Here is a 22,910-nt window from a genome sequence, read left to right as displayed (position 1 = left end):
AATAGAACAATTTGAGATGTTTGCAGAAAAAAGAAATGAAAAGGATATATATGTATATTGGTAGAAAGGTCAGAGATCTGGAGGGAGTGGTGGAGTCACAGCTTTGAAAATTCTTTGTAATGCTACCTAGTGATGTCATTCTATAAGGCCATCCCAGTCTTAAAGGGGACATTAGCCTTTTACCTACCACATGGAAACCTTGTCAGAAATGGCAATAACTGTTACTAATGTGATAAATAAAGATCTCACTAGTCCAACATGACTGGTTGCTAATTAACAGAAAGAATAGCTCTAAATATCTCTTGATAAGTGTTGGATAACTTCCTGAAGAGAAAATTTCCCTTTTAAAATATCACATGGTGGTTACTCCAATACCAGCTAATAGATAAAAAGCCTTTTAGTCATCTGTGTCTGAACAAAATCCCAATTTGATCTTAATTACCAATTACTTTTCTTAGAATGTCTTAGAAGTCCAAAAAGTAGACCCCAAACTAGTCTTCATGATGGAAAGGTAATGTAAATACGATGAGAAATTCATTCAAGTTTTCTAGCACTTGTTTTCAAAATGTAAACTGTGTATTTCCAAAAGAGTTGAGAAGTTTCATAGGCAATCACACTCACAATCAGACTACTAAACTAGAAATGATACCTTATAAACCTCACCAATCCAGGACTAGGTAAATATACTTCCTTTGCACAGACTTATAAATATATGATGATTGAGTACTAAGATTTAACCAGAACTCATGGCAAATTAAAACTAGACTAATTTTCCATTTCATTTTAGGACCAGAGTGAATTTTTAATCCTGCTGATATTGATATTCAGCCTCATCTCCAGAACATGTCTGGAATATAGTCATTAATATTTTGTTTAATATATGTTTTATTTTTAGTTTCCAAGATTATTCAGACATAGAAAATGGACTGCAAAATGTTGACATGTTTAAAATAAGTGAGGAAGTCTATTTGGCTTCAAGAAAATGGCTCACGTTCAGATCATGGAAAGTTCAGTAATGCTTTTCCCTTAGACTTGGCTTAAATATAACAACCACCACCTACAGATAATGTTCAGTGGAATTCAAATCTCATTGTCTCCTTTTTTTTTTCATCTGAAGGAACATAAGGGGAAAAAACCCTATCTGTGCCAGCTAAAATAATTGACTTTAGTCTCCTTCGAATGGAGACAAAGTCCTAACATTGTTTTCTTTGTCTTCAAACAATCTGGCCCGTGCTAAAGGATGGCTTAGTTAGACAAGTACTCTTATCAACATATGCAGAAGTCTCTGACTGTTTATCAACTGCTCAAGTTCAGCCAAGGCCACATTATTGCCCGATGAGTAAGAGCCCATCTGTGGATCATGGAGCAGCTGCGTGAGTGTGGGCACATTCCCTTCATGGGCACTGGCGTCTTCTGTGAAATGCAGAATAACAGGAAGACTTACCCACACTTTTACAGTTTCAGTGAAATGATGTCTATGTGGACACACATTAAGCAGACAACAAGTATTAGATCATATCCCAATGCATTTTTAAGTCCTTGCAATTTGTCAAAGGCGTTGCTAAGGAGGGTTCCCTTCTCGCAGTGTTGCCTAAGAATTGTCTATTATGATTGGGCTTCTCTTTATTAGCTATTACAGTATGCCCATTTCATTTTTAGACATAACTGTAGTTTTTAACATTAGAATTCTGTAAGATTGAGTGTCAGTAAAAATATCTACCTTTATTTATGACATGCAAATATAAAACAGTTTTCATTAAAACTTGAAGCCAACCATTAAAAAAACAAAGACTCTCTTGTTCTTACCCTAGAATAAGAGTTAATTCTGTGTTTATTATTAATGCTGCTTATTAATAGAGGAATAGCTTGTGATGAAATCCGAGGCAGGCAGAAACACCAGCGAGCCAAACATTTTACTGTATCTAAATTTGACAATTTATAGATGTCACATATATTGAAAGTTCCCCACTTCTAAAGTAAAAATTAAGGTAATGTAATGTGTGGAAATGGAAATGTTTATAAACGTATAGAAAATGATTTTGGTTTAAATACAACAATTTCAGAGTCCTTTTCCACTTAAGCAAGAGTACGAATATTTTTTTTAATTTTTTTTTTTTTGTTGTTGAAAATTTCCACCTCCTCCCCTCTTCCAACTTCCCTCTCCTTCTTCCCCTCCCCCTCCCCCTCCGGTCCAAGACACAGTCAGGTTCCCTACCCTATGGGAAGACCAGGGTCCTCCCTGCTCCCTCCAGGTCCAGGAAGGTGAGCATCCAAACAGAGTAGGTTCCCACAAAGCCCGTCTATGCAGTAGAATCAAAACCCAGCGTCATTGTCCTTGGCTTCTCTGTCAGCCTCCACCATCAGCCACATTCAGAGAGTCTGGTTTGATCACATGCTCTATCAGTTCCAGTCCAACTGGCCTTGGTGATCACCCATTAGATCAGTCCCACCCTCTTGGTGGGTGGACGCACCCTTCGCGGTCCTGACTTCTTTGTTCACGTTCTCCCTCCTTCTGCTCCTCATATGGACCTTGGGAGCTTAGTCCAGTGTTCCAATGTGGGTCTCTGTCTCTATCTCCATCCATTGCCAGATGAATGTTCTATGGTGATATGCAAGATATTCATCAGTGTTTCTATAGGATAAGGCCAGTTCAGGCACCCTCTCCTATGCTTCCCAAGGAACAAGTTGGGGACATTTCCTTGGGCACCTGGGAAACCCTCCAGAGTCAAGTCTCTCGCCAACCCTATTAAGGAGTAAAAATATTTTAAGCCCAGCCCTTAAAATCTCTGACAGATGTGGAGGTAAAGTGGATTAGGAATCTAAACAACAGTACTAGTAAAGTGTGATTGCTCTGCAGTTGTTTCGTGTGTTTGTTTCTGTCACATGCTTTAAAATGTCCATCTGCTCAAAAGCTTAACAATTCAATCACTAACCTTAATCAGATGATAAATAAAATAAATTCTTTTTGTAGCACTGAATATTTGAAAAACTTGTGGTATTATTGGAGAGCTATATTACTTTACGAAATATACCTTGACTTTGAACTCTATGGTTTTATGAGTTTACTATATGAACGTCAATCACGATTAAGTCCTGATCTCATAGCTTAATTGTAGATATCCATACTCCCCCAAAGAATCACAAAATGCCAACATTTGTTATTATTTAGTAAATTTCTTTTTCTTTTTTTTTTCTGAGAAGCTCAAGCTCGAGCTTTTCATATGTGGAATTTATCTCCCTTAATATATTTTTTCCACAAAAACGAAAAGAGAAAGAATATAGGAAAAAATGTCTACAAATATGGAATGAAAATTACTGTGAGGCACTAATGATTTAATAGCCCTTCCCAGGAAAGATTAGACCACTCTTGAAATCAAGGTACTCATTATCATCAACATCATTGTTTTTCTTCCCATTCTAGTTTGGTAGAAAAAAAATTACTTTTTTTTCTAATTTCATAGGTTTCTTTGTTAATGCTTCCGAAAAATTTATGTGACATAGATATCTCCCATATGTATGTACTTCACTGTTATTACCTTATAAATACTTATAAAGATATTTTAATTCTTTAAGTTTCTTTGTATCTTTACAAGAGGTTATTATCTATATATACACCAGAGGTGCATCTTTCCTCAGACCAATTAATGACCTACTTGCTGACAAAGAAATTCTGTTACTATGAATTGATTTTCCCTAATACTATTGAACAACTCACACTTAAGTTTGTGGTATTTTCCCTTCACACACGTATCCCAGGGTATTAGTTGTTCTTCACTTGCCTGGTGTTTTCTTTCCTTGTTTCTGTCTACCACATTATGATGACATTAACATGCTTGCTTGCATATCTGTACTGACATTCTTTGGATGACAAAAGAGAGAAGACCATCACAACAGCTTCAAGACCAAGTTGGTCTACATAGTGAGTTTCATGTCACCCAGAGATGTATAGTGAGATAAAAACTGAAACAAACAAATGGACAAAATCAAATAAAAAATGCACACAAAAGACTATAAAGACTTGTGTGAGTTGTATTACACTTAGACTAAGAACTTCACACAAATGACACATATACAAAAATGTTATGCAATAATTTTTGGAATGATTTATTTTCCCCAACATTTTGGATATTCTTGGTAAATTAAATTGAGAAGAAAGCCTTCATCACCAATGTGACGACCAGCTCAATTACTCTCTCTTCTCTTCCTCCCATACTCAAAGTCCATGCATTGACCTCTGTACATGTTTTTCTTTGCTGTCCAATTAATATGGACACAATGGTTAAAAACAATGCAAACAATACTTTGCATTTCTTTATTGCAGAAAACTAAAATGTATCTAAGCAGGATAAGAGACAGTAGCTGGCAAAGCAGTGCATATTCAGGAAGTGCTATGGCAAGCCTGTTTCTTTGATTATAAAACCATCTGGAGGGCATCTGTATCCTTGGGATGTAGTCCCCTCTTTCCAACTTCTAAGCAATGGGAAGGGACGAGAGTCCTCCTTCTTGCTACACTTTGATCTCCTTTGAAGCTTCTTTTATTCTACTTCAAATAACCTTGTGAATTTACTGGACATGCTCAGACAATTCAATTGTCCTTCACTACTCGAAGGTCAACTGATTGGCAAATGTCATTCTATCCGCAACCTTAATTCTCCTTTATAGGTAAGGAGACACACTCACTGTTTACTGCAGTTGAAGCATAAACTTAGTTAATAGTTCAAAAAAGTGGTCTTTATTTATTTTTAATCACTTGATTCATGGTAAGGAATCAAAATTAGCCTAAACACGTCATTGAATGTATTCCTCTACATCTTGCCGGGTAGATTTAAAAACAAGTTTGAACAATTAGTATGAATCAGTGAAAAAAGAGAGGTCACAGAAAGGCGACTTATCTCTGCAAAGTTAGGCTCCATTCAGTTTCGTAATTCAAGGGTTAAGTAAAAGTTCAGAGACTTTCTTTTCTTGTCTGTCTTGATTCTTGTCAGACCCATGAGTCTGCATAGAGTAAGGAGAGCTATCTAAGGACACCAACCTTCATTTTATACAATATGAAAACTCAAGGATTTTAAATGTATATAGCTCCCTTAACAGATTTCACCAGGTGCAGTTTAGATGAAATGTCTAAGATAGAAAAAAGGAAAAAATAGAGAAGTAAACGGAGCATCTGCTTGAGTGGCTCTGAAAATGCATATTTCATTTCCATTTATTTCAATAAAGAGAATTGACTGCAGAACTTTTGCCCCAGGCCCCTGTCTGTGCTTCTGTGTTTTACAAGGTAGCCTTTCAAAGCTTGTTTTATTTTGGTTGCTGCTTATGTGTTTATTTCTAATGTCTTAACATTTACAAACCTGGCCAGGCCTGCTGGAATTCCCCTTGGTTCTTCAGCATTGCTCGCATGAAGTGCTGAGGACTAGTTCCAACTGTGTAATTTACCACGCAGTCTTATCGATCTCGTTCAGCTGTTTCTGGGACTCTATAGGTGTGTAGGGCATCATGCAAAGCAAGTGAGAAGCGGGAGAAGCGAGCATGATTCTCACAATGCCAGAGTGAAAAGTGTAACAGGAAAGAAACCTATGCTCGTAGCTCATGAAAGGTTTTTAATGATTAATCCCCACCTTGCCCAACTGGGTTGAATGACTGAATTTATCAGCTGTAGATGACTCAGCCCAGTGGTAGGCACAATGCAAGTGCTTAATAAGTCTTTGTTAGATTGAATGCTATTGTGAAGATGCTATTTTTCTCATTAGTTGCCTGTCAATATTCTCCTCTCCTTACCTAGGACTCCCCTCTGCTTTCCTGTTTACCAGTGTATGTCAACAAAGAGACTTACAGAAGAACGTATCTCAGATGAATTGGGGACCGAAGTGCAATTGTGGTTCCTCATGCTTTCATCACTGTATTTCATTCCAAGCTTGCTAACACCTGCTCTTAGGACTGGACAGCTCAGAGATGAAGTTTTCTTACTGTGTTGCACATAGTAGGGACACAATTAGCATCATACTGTGGCTGAGTGATGAAGGAACACAGAATTAGTGGTTTCAGAGGATAAGGAAGATTAGACAAGCATCTTTTACAGACAGGGTTTAGTGGATGTTTTTCCACATTCAATAAAATGTTAAGGTCGGGGCAGCTTGCCATCTTTGCAACATTTTCTCAAAATAGTCAACTAAAATGTTTGGTTCCCATGCATATATTGTGTTTGTGATGTTCGTCTGATGAGAAAATGTGCTCCAAATGTACTATTTTTTAAACCTTTTGAATTTTGAGACAGGGTATCTCTATGTAACAGTCCTGGCTGTCCTAGAACTTGCTTTGTGGACCAAGTTGACCTCAAACACATAGAGATCTGCCTGTCTCTGTCTCCTGAGTGTTGGGATTAAAGGTGTCTACCACCATCACCCAGCTGTATTAATATTTTTAAGGTTATGAAGTATTCAGATTGTATTAATGGGCAAACATACTTTATTTTTCAAATCACTTATTTCAATCATTTAATCACTAATCCAACACCACATAGATTCTTATAGTTGAAGACAATTATACACCTGGAGAAGATAAGAAATATCATGTGCTGGAACTCATTTTAAAGTTAAAGATATTGAAGTTGAAAGACTTATTATTATCCCATATTTTGTACTTAATATTGAGCTACTCTTCAAATAAAATTCTCCAAAGCTCACAGATCAGAGCTATCTTGATTTTTTTTTAAAGAAAAAGTAAAGTCACCATATGTTACTAGGTAGCATTACTATATCATATAGAGTATAATAGTTTAGACTATATTTAATTACTGCTATTGAAAGTGAGGCATAATAGATAAACAGTTCATGAAAGGTGTAATATGGATTAAATTCTGTAATAATATCTCCAAACATTTATTCAGAAGAATTAATACATGTTGAAACAATTAGATGTACTTGGTTTGATTACAAATAAATTTTCTAGTAATTTGATAGACTAGAGAAAGTCTATTAAATAGCATCTTCATCTTGCACTTCAGGGAATTAGAAAATAGAAATGACTATACTCCTCCCCAAATCATTAACAATTCACCTTGTTGGAGATCTTGGTGTAAGGAAAACTATTAAAAAAAGATCCAATGGAAGAGAATTGTCACCCACTGTGCATAATAGGAAGGCTTTTTGAGAATTAGGCAAAGTGAAAGACTTGAATATGCTCATGGACTGTAGGGTCTCCTGTGGATCCCATGGATTAAAAACTACTACAGGGCATAAAGTGAAGACTCAAATGTCAAATTCTGGATTGGACACATCTCTTAGAGAAGGTGCAGAGATTACATATTGGGCCAGAATATTTTTAACTGAATATTCATATAATATATTATGATTACAGGTTTCCCAAACTCATCTCCTTCCAGATGCCACTCACAATCAATCCAAACCCATGCCTCTTTCTCTTTCTCTTTGGAAAACAAACAGGCAAATAAAGAGCAAACAAACAGCTTTTTTTAAAAAAACTGAAAAAAAACCCACAAGAAGCACACACAATAAAATTCATTAAAAACATAAAATTAAAATTTATCATAAAGTAACAAAATACCAGGAAGATAAAAATGCCCAGACAAAGCATTATGAGACCATATATCCAAACTGTCAATAGAACTGTTTTCTACTGGTGGATACCAGAAAACAAAACCCCAATTTTTTTATTATTATTTGAAACACAAACATACAAATACATATATCACCAAAACTATTATCCACAACAACACTAACACAAATGTAGCAAATATTGGCACTATCTTAAACTACTATTTGTGCTTCTTCTTTAATCAGCAGATGTTATTCAATGCTGTATTGGTATACCAGGTTTTATATGAAGTAATTTATAAAATCATGCTTCTAGTGCTTACTTTTGCTTGATATTTGTGTTCCAGTTGCTAGAAATTTATTTTTTGTGTGTGAACTGTAGTTCAGGCAGAAGAAATGATTTTTCTTAAGGCATGACGTGAATAAAGCTAGGGTTAGAATTTGTTTATAGTATTTTCTGATCTAGATTTCAAGCAAGTTTCCATGCATCATACATTCTGGTAATTAAAAAAAAACAATTTATGAACTAAGTAATCTATGTACGTGGATTTGTGATACTGTGGTGAACTTAAGTTACCTTGTTAAGTAAAATAAAGACAAAGGATGTCAGTAAAAGGAGAAATGATGTGATTATACTTAGTTAAAAAATAGTAAAGGTGGTGGCGCACGCCTTTAATCCCAGCACTCGGGAGGCAGAGGCAGACGGATCTCTGTGAGTTCGAAACCAGCCTGGTCTACAAGAGCTAGTTCCAGGACAGGCTCCAAAACCACAGAGAAACCCTGTCTCGAAAAATCAAAAAAAAAAATTAGTAAAAGAAATAGCAAAAAAATACCTTGTGTGGTAGATATTAACTTAAATGATTTTACTAATGAAAACAGGCTTCTGTGTATTTCCTCTGTCCCACAATAACACGTTACAACTACAAGTATATGTTTCAGGTCTGTTGGACAGTAACTATGGAATTCATCTTGCAGCAGTTCATCCTGAAAAATTTACTTATGTGGTTAATATTATTAAAGAGACACTCTGGTGTGCTCTGTGTGTAAGAAATATTATAGCATAAAATATTTAAGCATCAATTATTTTCTCATTACTCTTCAGAGAATGCCATATGTAAGAAACTCAGCACAATATTCTATTTTAAAAGAAAGAGGGAGTATGGTATAAGTGATCTGGTTGGGAAAATGGAAATGAAGGGGTACTCTAATTAAGGAAGACAGGAAGAGACAAAGAAGTGTGAAAAAAGGATGTCTAAAACATCATAAGGAATCATACTATTATAACTACTACCTTTAATAGAAGCTATAATATGTGTAAGTCTCTATATAAATATCCATAGAGAGTTTAGCTGGAATGCATTGTAAATTTGGATTTATAATGCCCCCTAATTAGCCAAAGATTATCTAACAAAACCTCCAACATTAAGCACGAGAAGCTCTGTTTTGTGTTGTTGGTCAGGGTTATCCAAGAGAACCCCAAACCACACAGCCTATAGCTGTTGTCTTTGGCTAGGCCTCCTAACCCCCGGAATTAGAAGATAAATCCACTTTGCTGAAGACAATAGACTTCAGATGCAGAAGCCAGAGGTCCCTGAACTGGAACTGACCCGAATGCCCTCTCCTAAAGAGGTTGCTTTATGGTACGAAAGGGTGGTAAGCAGGCTTCCAAAGGAGGGATTCACTTACTTTATTTTAGAATTCTATATATGTGTGCAGCCAAATAGAGAATGGGTAGTAGAGGAAGGTAGTTATAAATACCAGCTAAGGCCACATGGCCAATTGCAAAGATGAAGATTGTAAATGACAAGAGTATTTTAGTCATCTTTTGTTTTCTTCCCTCAATTTCTCTACCATGTAACAAAACAGAAATTAAGAGACTATCAGTGGTTATTATATTTAAGTTTTGAGATACTAAAAGAAGGTCCCTCAAGGGGGATGTTGCCACCTATTCTAAAATTTATACAAGGGATAATTAAATAGGCATCTTTATGATCTTGTTATTCTTTACATTTGGAAATTAAGCACGACATAAGGAGATATGAATATGTGTCAAGTCGATGAGTGTTGTGGTTACTGTCTTGGTTGTCAACTTGATTGCATACAGAATTAACTAAAACCCAAGCAGCTGGGTATACTTGAGTAACTTTCCCCTCTTTTTCTTTTTGATAAATTTATTTATTTACATCCTGGCTGCAGTTTTCCCTCTCTCTTCTGCTCCTAGTCCCTCCCCACATCCTTTATCACACCAGGTGCTTGTCCCTCCACTTGACTGGTTTATGAACAGTTTTGCTTTTCAGCGAAGTGTGGAGTTGATCTTATAGCATCAGACTATTTTCCTCTGCTTAGAGGAGGGTTACCCCCAATCGGAAGGACTGTGTTCATCCTTCACAGGATCCCCAGCATGGCAGGGCACAAAGAGAGGGAAATCCACATCTCATGGACATGGAGCACTACTCAGACAGATGTGTGTGGGCAAGGTGACCCATTTTAGGGTCTCAATAGGGTACATTCTTCTGGACAGACAATTCTTCATTTTTCCACTTGAAGGTCACAAACAACGTTGTCGTTTCAGTTTCCAAAAGAACTTTTGATAGTGCAAAGTGCACACAATGAGCATCCTCCAGAGACTACGTGTCTTCACTTGTACTTGTGTTTCTTCAGGGAACATGAGGTGCTACAGTGCAGTACACAAAGGCTGTGCAAATTTTGACCCTATTGTTTTCTCACAGGCTCCTGTTTCCTAGTCTGAGCAGCTAGTGATTCAGCACTTGTCCTTTGCAGGTCTGATACATCAAGAAAGCGAAGTGTGATTTCTTCTCTCCTTTTAAACTGTAGCTGGGCAATTTATTAACTGCCCGGTGAACATATTTTCTACATTTTCATTTATATCTTCTTTCCTTTTCTTTAGAAAGTTCTTTACTTCACAATAAAGTTAATCCGTTGCAATAAAAAGAATTCTATGTATGTATATCCTCCCTTTCAGTTCCTCCCACCAGATCTTTCTCCTAATTTCATATTTCTCTCTCTCTCTCTCTCTCTCTCTCTCTCTCTCTCTCTCTCTCTCTCTCTCTGTCTTTCTCCATCTCCTTCTCTCTCTTCATCTGTCCTTCTTTCCCTCCCTCCTTTCCTCCTCTCCCTCTCTTAATCACTGAATTTAGTTGGTGTTGTTATTATTTCCCTAGGTGTAGGGTTAGGGCTTCGAAAACCTAGCCTATGATACCAATGTCTCACTTAGGGAGAAATGAAATATTCTATAGACTCTTTTTCTCTGCTTGTTGACCAGTTATGGGTCTCATTATTGGTGCCATCTACTACAAAAAAAGCAGCCTGTCTAAAGAGGTTGAGAGTTGCATTAATCTATAGGTATAAAGGTAAGAACTTAGATAGCAATTTGATACTATATTCATTTAAAAGCTTTGTAGTGCTTAGTCCTTCCCTAGGGTCTATGACCTCCTGAGCTGGGTTGTTCTTGTCCCCATTAACAGAATGTTGTAACATGTCTTGAGAAGCAGGATTTAAACCCAATGAGAGAGTGGTTGGTTCAATACACATTTCTTATGTAAGTGTTCAATTTTATCTCATCATTGGATCACTAAAGGAAGCTGTTAGGAATAAGATGGATCCACATTTCTGTCAGCATCTGGCATATCTTTATTTGGAATCATTCCTTCAGAAGGTGAAAATATCTGTGCCAAGGGAAGTCATGTCTAAAGATACACATGGTATGAGCACTGTGATTTCTTCTTGCTGTACAGTTAGTAGAGTAGCACAATATTTGCTTTAACAAGAGGATGCACGAAGTGTCCACAGCAGTGTTTTCTTCTGTTATTTTTGTCTTGACTTCTTGTCAATGGGAAACATCAAAACGACTTGCAATAATTTGCTAGAGAAGCTTCCATTCTATCCAGTTGTGAAGAACAGCTGTTTCATCTTAGCTCAGTTTTCTTTAATATTTTTATTTACGTATTCACCCACTGTTACCAGTTCTTATTCACTTTCTATTCTTACATTTTTTTGTGATTGGTTCTTTTTTTTACCTCTATTTCTTATTGTTTTGTGCAGGTATTCTGCAGGAAACTATAACCGCTCTATGTTCGTGTTTACATCTTCTATATCACATCCAGAAGACAGTATTTCATAGCAATCTTCCCCATTCTCCAGCCCTTATCATGATTCTGCCCCCTCATTTCTGATGTGCCTGAGTCTTAGATTGCAGGGAGGGAATAATCTTGTTTCCATAGAAATTCAAAGAAGAAAAATGAACCAAATCTGTGTAACCTTTCTTTGTGCACCACTATTTTGTGCTAGTAATAATGAATAAGGCATTGGTACAAATTAAAGCTTAGCAACATGTCTCTGATATGGAGCATCCAAATAACCCACCGACTGGAAAACATCCTTTTGAATAATTGGATCGAATTTTTCCTGACATCTTTGTTCAGCACCTTGTACTGGATTGTATCAGAATGAGGAACCTCTGCCAAATCTGGCCGTCTGCTTCTTTTTGAATAGTCAGCCAGATAGGATTGATTTTTTTTCTTCATAGTTGTAAATATTGAAAAATAACAATAGTACTATTTTATTGAGTGGAAACATTATCAGAATCTCAAAATGCTGTGTCCACAAATAAAGTCTCGCTGAGATGTGGTTGTCCATTCACTTTTGTTTGTTCAATGTTTGTATGTTTGTATTTTCTCATCACAGTTGCAGGGCTGGATAACTGAAGCAGCGATATTTGTCTCAAAGAGCCAAAATGTTTATATTTTGGCCCTTCATGAAAAAGGTTTACCAGACTGTGGACTAGGTTTACAAGGAACCAGTAATAAACAGCGTAGTAGCCCAATGTGTTGTGTTCTAGAAAATTTATTTTTATAAAAGATTGAGTTCTTAGTCTGTCTATTTTTGCCAAGAATTTTTGACTTTGCTTACTCTATATCCATATGTTTTTCAGAAAAGAAAAAATGTAAAACACAAAGAAACCAGTTTCCACCTTCAGAATAAGTAGTTCCTGCAGTGCTTTTCACTTTTAAATTGAGTATTTTTTTTTCGAATTCGTAAATTCCAAATATATATGATGCATGTGGAAAAGACCTGGAGAAATGATTACTTGAGTGTAAAGGAAGAGTGTACATTGCTGGCATGAGGAAGCACTGATTCAATACTGGAATCATTGTTATTTTGTGGTAACCAGCCCTGATCTGTAGAACTAAGAAAAATTACTCTGGATTCTTAATTTCTCGAGTGCACATACAAGCAGCAATGTCAAATATACAACTGCCCACCAGTAAAGAGATAGCTACTCAACTTTCCCCGAATGAGCGCTGTAATTAGCTAATCCACATGTCTCAACACGAGTCTTCTGAACATCCTTTCATCTAGTCACATAAAAGAAAGGACGGGCAATTTGAAGTATAGAGGAATGTGGAGGCTTCAGTACATGAAGGCACCCCTAAAAAGTTTAAAGACCTGATTAAAGTTTGTTTGAGGGTCCTGCCAAATATCCTACCACTAATGCCCTGTAGAATCCTAGGTATGTTTATTCAGTAGCCCTGACACAGGCTGAGAATGTTTGCAGATTCATCAAGCATGTGTTCATTTGCAGGGAAAGGTCGCCCAGCATTCGAGAGATCTGTTTTTCACATAGAACACAGCACTCCTCCTACGCCAAGAGCCTCCGCATGACTGTTTCAGTTTTTTATGACTGACAAAGAGTCATTAGAAGTCTGTTTGATGGACATAGCTAAGTGAATTGGAAAAAATAAAAAAAGCCTTTCAGCCCATTCGGAGATAATTGATGTGACTGAGACAGCTGCGTGTGAGTTCCAGATAAGGAGACAATTTATGGGGAGAGTACTGAAGCTAAAAGCGAAGGTGCAGATTTAAAGTTCCCAATAAAGTCGTCTGGTAGACACAGCAGTATTCAATAAGGAAAAGATTTAACCTGAGGTGTTTTCCAATAGATGGCATCCTTTGGGGCCCATCCTCTTGCAAATAAAATTCCCATAAAGGTATTGCCACTAGGTATAAAAAAATGGGCTCTAACGGCAAAGTATCTGCACTCTTAGCCCTGTGTTGCCTTTACTATTTCTCTCTGAGGAATGGAACGTATAAATGACAGGACTTACTAAGCCTAAGTCGCCCTTTTAGTTTCCTCGAATTGATCACTGCTTTAGCAAAGATGCAGGAGTTTTTATTCGGTGAGCTGCAACTTTGAAGATTTTAGATAGTTGCAGACTTAAGGTAAATATCTTTAAAAATGTGTGCTTGTGTAACATCATAAATACTTTTCAGGCATGATCGATTTTTCTAATTGATTTTATTGAGCTATACATTTTTCTCTGCTCTCTTCCCTTTTAAAAAAATATTCAAACAATTTAGAATGACTAAAATAAAGCTGTTACTGTATATGTGTTTTTACATATTCATCTGTATTCCTTTCCTCAAAACTATACATTAAATGTCTGACAAGGAAAATTTGACCTGGGTATTTTATATATTATCATTGATTATACTCTGTGTTGGTCCTTTTAGTTTCATGGAATTTTTTTATATGCAAATGATCATTATAGTCACCCATTGCTACCTTTGCATTCCTATTTTCAAACAATAAAGGAGGAGGGGAAGAGGCTCCCTTCACAAAGTCCATGATAACAGAGAAACAAGAAGACGGCCTCTGTGCGGTACCAGAAAAATGAATGAAATAATAAAGAGTGTAGCATGCTGGCCTCCATTCTATAGCCACCTTAAAGCAATATGGATGCAGTTCTGTCATTTAGGCATTAGAGAGAAGGGCAAGCAGCTTAATTATTCCAGAGCTAGCATCTTACCTGAAATCGGAAGATATTTGTGGCAACCTCCCTAGTGTTGAGGGTAGGCCCTATCTTTCTATCTTCAAGTACAAACTTCTAGAATGTGGTATTGAAACACAAAAGTAGCTGATAAATGTCTTTACAAGTTAGTTTAAGAGCAAAGTATTTGTGTTTAATGAGGAATAACATTAGAGTAGTTCTTGAAATATTTGATTGCTATTCTGTGTACATTATTACTTCATAAATAATTTGTGGGTTTGAACAAGAAATTAGCCTTGAAATTCTATTTGATTTTAGAACCTCTATTTAGGAGCTTTGTAAATTACTGAGCCAACTCTATATTTTCTTTAAGAAAAAAATCAAACTAAAATGATGGCAGATAACTTTGGTTATTTAGCAGTGGCCTGAGGTGTCGTACCTTTTATAGTATGTGTCTCAGAGGGAGCTTAAGGCTCTTTTTATAAGCTATCTCATTAATTCTAGCAGAATTAAGGGGCAGATACTATTATCTCTATTTTACAGACCCTGGGCCTTAGGCATAAGAACCAAAGTTCAGCTAATTTGTCCAAGGTCACATAGAAAGTCTATAGGAAGATTTGAAATGTTCACTTTTCTCTTTCTATTATTTTTAATGTATTATTTTTCTTATTTAAAATCTATATACATATTTACAAGAACCCATGTAAGAAATTCACCTTGCTTTTTTGGTCCTTATGAATATACTTCTCTGTTTTAGTTAATTCATCAGTCACTTTTCATTCTCATTGTGACTTCTATTGTTGAACAGCTAGTTTTGCTTGCGTCTTAACACCTCACCTTACCATGAACATTCTTCTGTGTCCATGGAGAAAGAAATTAAGAATCAATAAATAAGTCTCTCTATAAGCCATTTTTTTCTTTTAGTTTGTACACACTGTGAAGTGCTTTTCTTTTACTCCTTTATTTTGTATCTTGTTACCATGATTTAGATTATCCAAGATGTGATCACATTATTTTTAGCAACGAGTAAGTCTTCTTACTTCTGTCTTAGAGGCTTTAACAGTGATCAGACTTTCCTATTCAGTTCCTTTGTGCAATCAATTCTCTTTGCTCCTGATAGTGAAGTTCTAATTGGTCCTCAACTCTGTCCTGTCATAGACATCTTGGTTCAAAAACCTGGAATGACTGTCTAAGTTTCCTAGGATGTTTAATAGAATCTTCTCCATTTGCATTTTATTGGAAGCTTTGCTATATTTTGCTTGTGTATACACCTATGAGCCTTTGGGTTTCTTCATTATATACAATTTTGAAAGTCCCTGGAATATATTGCATACCAAATAAGTCCAGGAGTAGTGAATTAATGAAGCATGACAATATTGATGACCATTTCCTTTCATCTACACAGACCAGACAGTAAGTTCCTGTTGCTCCTTTTAGCCTTTCATTGGGATGAATGTTTCTCATACCCTGAGGTGTATGATTCTGAATGCTTTCAGATCCCGATTTTGTAATCTGAGAATGAACTATACATGACTAGAATTGACTCTGGAATTTGTAGACATGGTGGGTCACACAGGTGGTTTTTAGAGCAGCTTATCTTTAATGCTGGTTCATTTTGTTTACTGGCATTTCATTATTTGCAAGTTACCTAGGTAATTCTCAAACTCTTCTCTTACTCTATTCTACTTTATATCACCTGTAGATAAAACAATGTATTGGCACAAACAATACAGTTTTTATCGGGAAGTCAATATACTTTTTCCATTCGACTTTACTCCATCTTCTTGGAATGTGGAGGTGACATAAATTCTGTATTATAATCGTTATTATAAAATCTAACAGTCTTCTCACTTGATTCTCAACTTGATGATGAATGGTACACAAGTCTCTCTCTTCATCCCACCCACATATATTTCTCTCTCCCCTTTTCCATCCTTCCACCTCTCTTTATATTTCCATATACCAACAAACTGAACATGTGTGACATACTATGAACGTTGAACTTTAACTTTGGCATTGCTACTTCAGTTAAGCTCCGATACTAACTTTATTGTCTTTATCAGTTTGAATGCATCACCTCAGTGACTTTTACATAAAATTATAAAACATAAAATAATAAAGTATAAAACAAACTAAAACACTTCCTGATATACTATTGTTATTGAAGAACTATAAGATTCTAATGGCATGGTTTAAAAGTGGGTCAAGTGATTGGTGGGTGTGTCCTCACTTATTATATGATACTTTTCATTTTCAGTTTTAATGTGAATAATATTTGCATTAGAAACCACATCGAGCAAAGCAACTTTCAAACAAAAAACAAACCTGATGAACTGAGTGCTTGTTTAAGTACTTAGTATTTTAAAATTCTAATGCTCTTCTAAAATAACTTATGGAAATCAAAATATCTACAATTGGAATGGGGTAGGAAATCAAGAAAATGAAATGCTAAGTTCATAACAGTCATTATACAATCCATTGTGGAATTATCTCATTTATTTTTGGCTTTCTTTATTAGAAGTATATACCTTGTCTCTGTTACTGTGTGCTGCTTAGGGGAGTAAAAAGAACTCAGCACAGGTTTTGTGATTACTACCTTCATCCAAAGGTTTCTAGTTTTTTTTTGTTTTTGTTTTTTGTTTTTGTTTTTTGTTTTTTGTTTTTTTTTTTTTTTTTTTTTTTTTGAGACAGGGTTTCTCTGTGGTTTTGGAGCCTGTCCTGGAACTAGCTCTTGTAGACCAGGCTGGTCTTGAACTCACTGAGATCCGGCTGCCTCTGCCTCCTGAGTGCTGGGATTAAAGGCGTACACCACCACCGCCCGGCTTAAGCACTACTTCTTATAACCTCTAATATTTTCTTTTCTATGTTAGGATAGCGTAAGTGTCTCTTCATTTGAACTTTTTTCTTTTTTCATAGTTGAAACTGTACCTAAAAGCTCTGAATATTATTAAAGTAGAATTAAAAATAACATTTAACCTTCCACTTGCTTTTTAGATAGATAAATAACTTTAACCCATTGTATGGCCTTTATATTTTCTGCCTTAATATCATTTATTTTAGTAATAATTAATATTTCACTGGTGAGCACTGTTGGCTTAGGAGAATGGGATAGTTTGGATAGAGCTGAAGCGGTGTCGGTTTTAAAGGGAAACTGAGCTCCTCTGACAATTCCAAATATTTTGTGGCCAACATGATGATGGCAACTGGGAGGAAGTATAAACAGAAATGAAAAGTGAGATAAACAGAAATGATATATAGGGCAAAATATATTGACCAAATTAACAAAAGAAAAAGATAAGAGTTCTTTGTGAAATAAAGGCCAAGTCTCTAGATTTATGTCAGTGACTTTGGTCCCATGCTGTATATTCTATCTACAATGAAATACTGTGTAACCGTTTTTCCATAGTCCTCTCCAGATTCTGTGAAACACTATAAAGACCACGATGGTATTTAATGCCCACCCATGTTAAGAGCTTGAACTAGGATAAAACAGATTTGTCATAGACTGTGTGTTCCTTTTAAGCTCGTAAGGGATGAGGCAGTAGCAGAAATATCAGCAATGTGCAGATTTTACAGGAAAGTTTTTCTCTATAACCGTATAAGGGAGAGATTTGTGGAAGTGTATATTTGTATTTAACAAAGCCAATTTATAAATTAGGGGCAAAAGCCACAATTATTAACTTTCTCATTACTAATCTACCATGTGCAGATAATCCTTAGAACTCCAGAGTCCTATTGGTCATGGTTATGGTTACCGATTTGTACCATGAGCTTTCAAGCTCTAAACATTCAGAAAAGGTTCTTAAGTTTATGCTAGGCTTTGGCAACAGTAATTTTAAACTGTACTGGAAAGGAATAGTGTGGGTAATAAATATAATAACTATGTACACTTGTGTTACATTCAAATTCATGTGGGATTAATGTATATAAATAATTGTTATTAATAATTTCAGACCGCTAATAAGCAGCATTTATTATATACAGTATAGATCATATGTCACATTATCAATATTGTATATTTCCTTAATGTGTTACTTTGCTCTATGGATGATGTACTTTTATTTTTATTTTATTATGTAACTAAGATAACTTGCAAGTCTCATGCACAGTAGATATGACCAGGCATTGTCCCCTACAGAGATACTTGTTGGCTCTAGTTGGATAATTTTATAGGCCATTTAATAAACCAAATAAACATTACCCTTGACTTTACTGTGTTTGAATGAACAACAATTATTGTAAACACATGCAGTAGAGTCTTTTGATCTATTTCCCTTTAATGGGCTGGAGAAAGTTTTATAGATCATCTTACTATTTACCTTACAATTTCAAATAGATTTTTATTGGGACAAAGTAATAAATATTTTGTAATCTCCTAGCACCACATTCAAATTCTTGTATAAGAGCTGCACTGTTTGGAGATGAGTGCCAGAAAACATGCCTTTAGAAGTCTATATTATATGGACTCCATTTGAATGCATTATATCATTTGGATGAAGTATTTAAATGACATCCCTTCATAATGAATTGGTTTAGTTGTTTATATCTTCTCCAATTGCTGACCTTTTTTTAAATGAAATATATTTGTGAAAAATACAAAATCTACTAAATGGGAAAGGGTTGAATATAGAAAGCAAGTATATTTCATGTCAATGCATGTTGAATAAGATTTGTGTTTTCTTGCCTTTATTTCAGATGAGAATTTTTTTATTTTTAATAATGAAAGTATAAACTACAGGCTTTGCATTAGATAATATATGGTTATCCAAATATGTTTCTATTTGTTTGATCATTTTGTATTTAATTAATGTCTATAGACCTTTAAGTGTTATTTGTGTATTTTATGAAATAAGATCACTTAAAATCTTATATCTTAGTGACATTCAGAATCTTTTCTCTTGCAGCCATTTCGTAGAGTGACGTTTTCTGTTGTGAGTCAGCCTCAGGACCCACATCAGGGGTCACTGCAGAGTTGCTATGACAGCGGGCTGGAGGAGTCAGAAACACCAAGCAGTAAGAGTTCATCAGGGCCAAGACTGGGTGCCCTTCCACTCCCAGAGGACAACTATGAAAGGACCACGCCGGATGGCAGTGTTGGTGAGGCAGAGCATATGGAAAATGGTAGGGGCAAACACAACATCCACACACATAATCACGCTAGTGAGCCAGAATAATTAGGCTTCTGAAAGTTAGTATAAAATAAAAACAAAGTAGATTACATCAAAACCATTTTAAAATACTAAATATTTGGTAAAATTCAGAAATGACAAATAAAGAAACATAATTCTGTCAATAAAAATCCATAAAATTATGCCATCATTTAAAATAGCTCAACAGAAATAAATGCACCTAGAAGTAAATTAGAGCAGTTCCTGCAATGAAAACGCTAACCCAGTGCACAGCTGCTAAATAACAACAAAGAGAGGTCTTGTTTGACTCTTTTCTTCTATCCATTTTTGTCATGCAACTATTTCTTCAACTGTCATAAGGCAATCTCAGTGAAAGAAAAGGACCGTGAGCACACTTTGCTTGAGACTTCCCATTCCTGAATACTCAGCAACGAATTATCGACCCTGTTCTTTAGAATGCCAGCTGAAATGGCTGAGAAGCAAGCATCATCTTGCTTGCCCTAATATGCAGTAAATACCATTAGCACTCCTCACCCCTTAAAGTGGAGAGCTTATTCTGATTTCCTCAAGAGAAAGGGCATAAAACAAAATATAATTCTGCTTACTCTTACCTCATTGTGAGACTATTATCATAGTTTACAAAATTCTCCTTTATGCCTTTTTGAATATCATAAAATGATATATCAAACAATAAATGTAAATGATTTCACATTTGCTGATGTTCCCAAAGAAAATTGTGGTATTTATATTTTGGATTTTGAGTACTAAGTAAACATTTGAGGAATATGTTTATGTCCAACAGTGGAGTGACAAAGCTCTTCCTAACTTTATTATTATTTCCAATGTGGAAAAGATACAGATATATATCAAGAAAGGCATGGGAATTGCATATATTGTCTGTAGCGATTGGCTAAGATGGGTTTAGATCACTCATCACCTCAATCTACTGATGAAAAGGGATCTTTTTCTTGCTTTATACCAGTTTCTTCAGTGGTGGCATGCAAAGATAGTTTATTAGTGCAAAACAAGCTTCTTTTTTAAAAATTTTACCTGTGTATATTAAAATCCAGCAATGAATAAATAAAAAAGTTACCCAAGTGAAGTATTCTAAACTAAATTATACTAAGTAGTTATTTTTCTATGTTATTATTATATGTGATACCAGGACCTGTTGATTTATGTCCTTCTTGATAAATTATTCAGAGTTTAAATGGCATTTTGCCTCATGGCTATTAGGCATGCTTATCTGTGTGTATGGTGGTGTGTGCTAGGGTGAAAGGAAGTTTGATGTGGTCTTTCTACAAAACAACATTTTGTAAGTAATTTTATTAAGTAAGTGTAACATTATGGTGTGGATTAAAATGATGCTGAGTTTATATTTAAGGCAAGATTTTTAAAATTATTTGGACAAAAGTAAATTTTAATTAAAAAGTAACTTATGCAAATATATATTACATCTCAGTAAGGCAGGATAATTGCACTTGGGGCTTCTATTTTATATGAAGTTATAATTTGATAATAGCACAATTTACTCTTTACTTTAAATAAACAGTACGTTGTATCATCAAACCTTTTGGGGGATGTCTGTGGGTTTTGCAGCAATGGCATTATAAGCATAAGATGGTGTTATTTTTCTGTTTGTCTTATATTTATTTTACTTTAAAGACATTCTACATTTTAAAAATAATCAGGAAATGGTGCCTAATTAAAAGATAATTACGCTTGGTGAGCCCACATAGGTCAATTTTCAGGAAACATGCACTTCAGGTGGAAAAAAACAACAACAAGGGAATCTATAAATAGACTACGAAGTTCACTGAAAGCTATTTGCTGAAGAAATTTCCTGTTCCTTTTCATAACCATGTACTGAGTCCTATCAGCAGAGAAAGCCAGTATAGCACAACCGATTTTCCTACACAAGACAGACACTTGATACACAGGGTTTATGTAAGACATTTGTCATTTGCTGCTGCCTGTGAGCTGTGTTGTACCTGATCTATATATAATTACAGAGGAGATGAGATGCACTTTGAACAATCCAGCCCCAACAGTTGACATTTGAGAAACAGTGCTGTTTGGATCTTGCTCTAATAAATTCCCCTTGTTATAAAGTGTGATTGTATTGCTCAAGTTCTGGTAATTTCATCTTCAATATTAATGGGCCATTCTGACATGAACAGAATTGGAACTGAAACCTGTCAAGTATTCATTTGTCAGATTTAATTGGAATACAGATAATCTGTAGTTTTTTGCTTGGTTTAGTTTTAATCAGAATTTATTTTGATTTTCATTTGGATTCTCCATGAAAATGCCATTTTGCATGCTGTCTTCATTCCCAATTTCCCAATTATTATTACTTCAAATATTTTTCTTTGGTTTTAACCTGTTTGAGACTGTGCTTCAACCACTGCTTGTTTTGGATGAACTCTCATTGGAACGTTTAGAAGACAATTTGCAGCATGTTAACATACAACATTCCAATGTCATATCACAAACCAGAAATACGTTAGAGTCTCAAAGAAGATGTCAAAGACGCTGCGCCAAGGAAGTCACTGAAACAGAAAAACTGAAGTAAAATTTCATTGAAATGTATTCACATTTTACTAAAATTTTATTGTTCTTTCGCAACTCATAAATTAATTTCATTAATAAGACCCATAACGTGCATTACCAATTAGCTAGCTTTACATAGTGCCACTGTGAGGAACATTGAGCACAGTGTTTAAATGAACATCATTTGTTATAACCTGAATAAAGTAGAGACTCACTATTCTGAAGTTCCTGTGAATTTTAGGAAGTTTAATAGCACTTATGTCACTATAGATATTTTAGTTTAGAAAAAATTATATATTTATCCATAACAATGATCACTAATACATTTTTTCTTTTAATTAATTACCATCAATGTTACGATTTAATGTTGATAAAATTAATATAATTGGTTATTTGACAATCTATTAAAATTTTAATGCAAGAATATATTTTAAAATAAATGATTTATGGTACACAGTTACGATAAAATGTTGAATGGTAAAATATTTGAAACATATCAAGGAATTAGTAATTAGGGTAGAGAATAAATATAGGGCATAAAGGCATCATTATGTTAAAGAGAAATATTGACTACATCTACCTTGCTCTTTCTTAATAGTGAACCGCTCTTCAGATTCTCTTGGAATGGTATTTCTCTTTCTTTGGGGCTATTGTATTTATCTTGGTCCTCACCTATAAGCCTGGTCTGTTTATTTTTCTGATTATTCTGAATCAACTTTGCAAGACCAGTTTACCTTTTCTATATCTTTAATATGTCTGGGGCACCAAAAGTGCCAATACAGAAAGCACTCCATTAGGCTTCGAGTTCAAATATTGTCATTCGTGGTGGGCTGGCCACATAACTCTTCAGAGTTTGTTTTTGATTATTTTCATCTTTGTGAAATAAATTA

The 22,910-nt window shown here is 35.2% G+C and overlaps 1 protein-coding gene across 6 annotated transcripts in view; it reads left to right on the top strand.

Annotated features, from left to right (window-relative positions):
* The window catches only part of Pcdh7 (protocadherin 7), a 402,204-nt gene that overhangs the window by 178,822 nt on the left and 200,472 nt on the right, over positions 1-22,910 (top strand). For 2 of the 6 annotated variants that reach the window (XM_075943500.1, XM_075943499.1), the window contains exon 2: positions 19,243-19,351. The exons of 1 other annotated variant lie outside the window; for it this stretch is intronic. In XM_075943500.1, the coding sequence (XP_075799615.1) occupies positions 19,243-19,351 (109 nt within the window). Of the gene's footprint in view, positions 1-19,242; positions 19,460-22,910 lie in introns of all 6 variants that reach the window. 3 more of the 6 variants (XM_075943497.1, XM_075943501.1, XM_075943498.1) reach the window with 2 other exon arrangements.

Source organism: Microtus pennsylvanicus, chromosome 12 (assembly GCF_037038515.1).
Source record: "Microtus pennsylvanicus isolate mMicPen1 chromosome 12, mMicPen1.hap1, whole genome shotgun sequence".
Classification (NCBI taxonomy): Eukaryota; Metazoa; Chordata; class Mammalia; order Rodentia; family Cricetidae; genus Microtus; species Microtus pennsylvanicus.
Note: the sequence above shows the minus strand (reverse complement) of the source record. Positions and strands in the feature narration are given on the sequence as shown.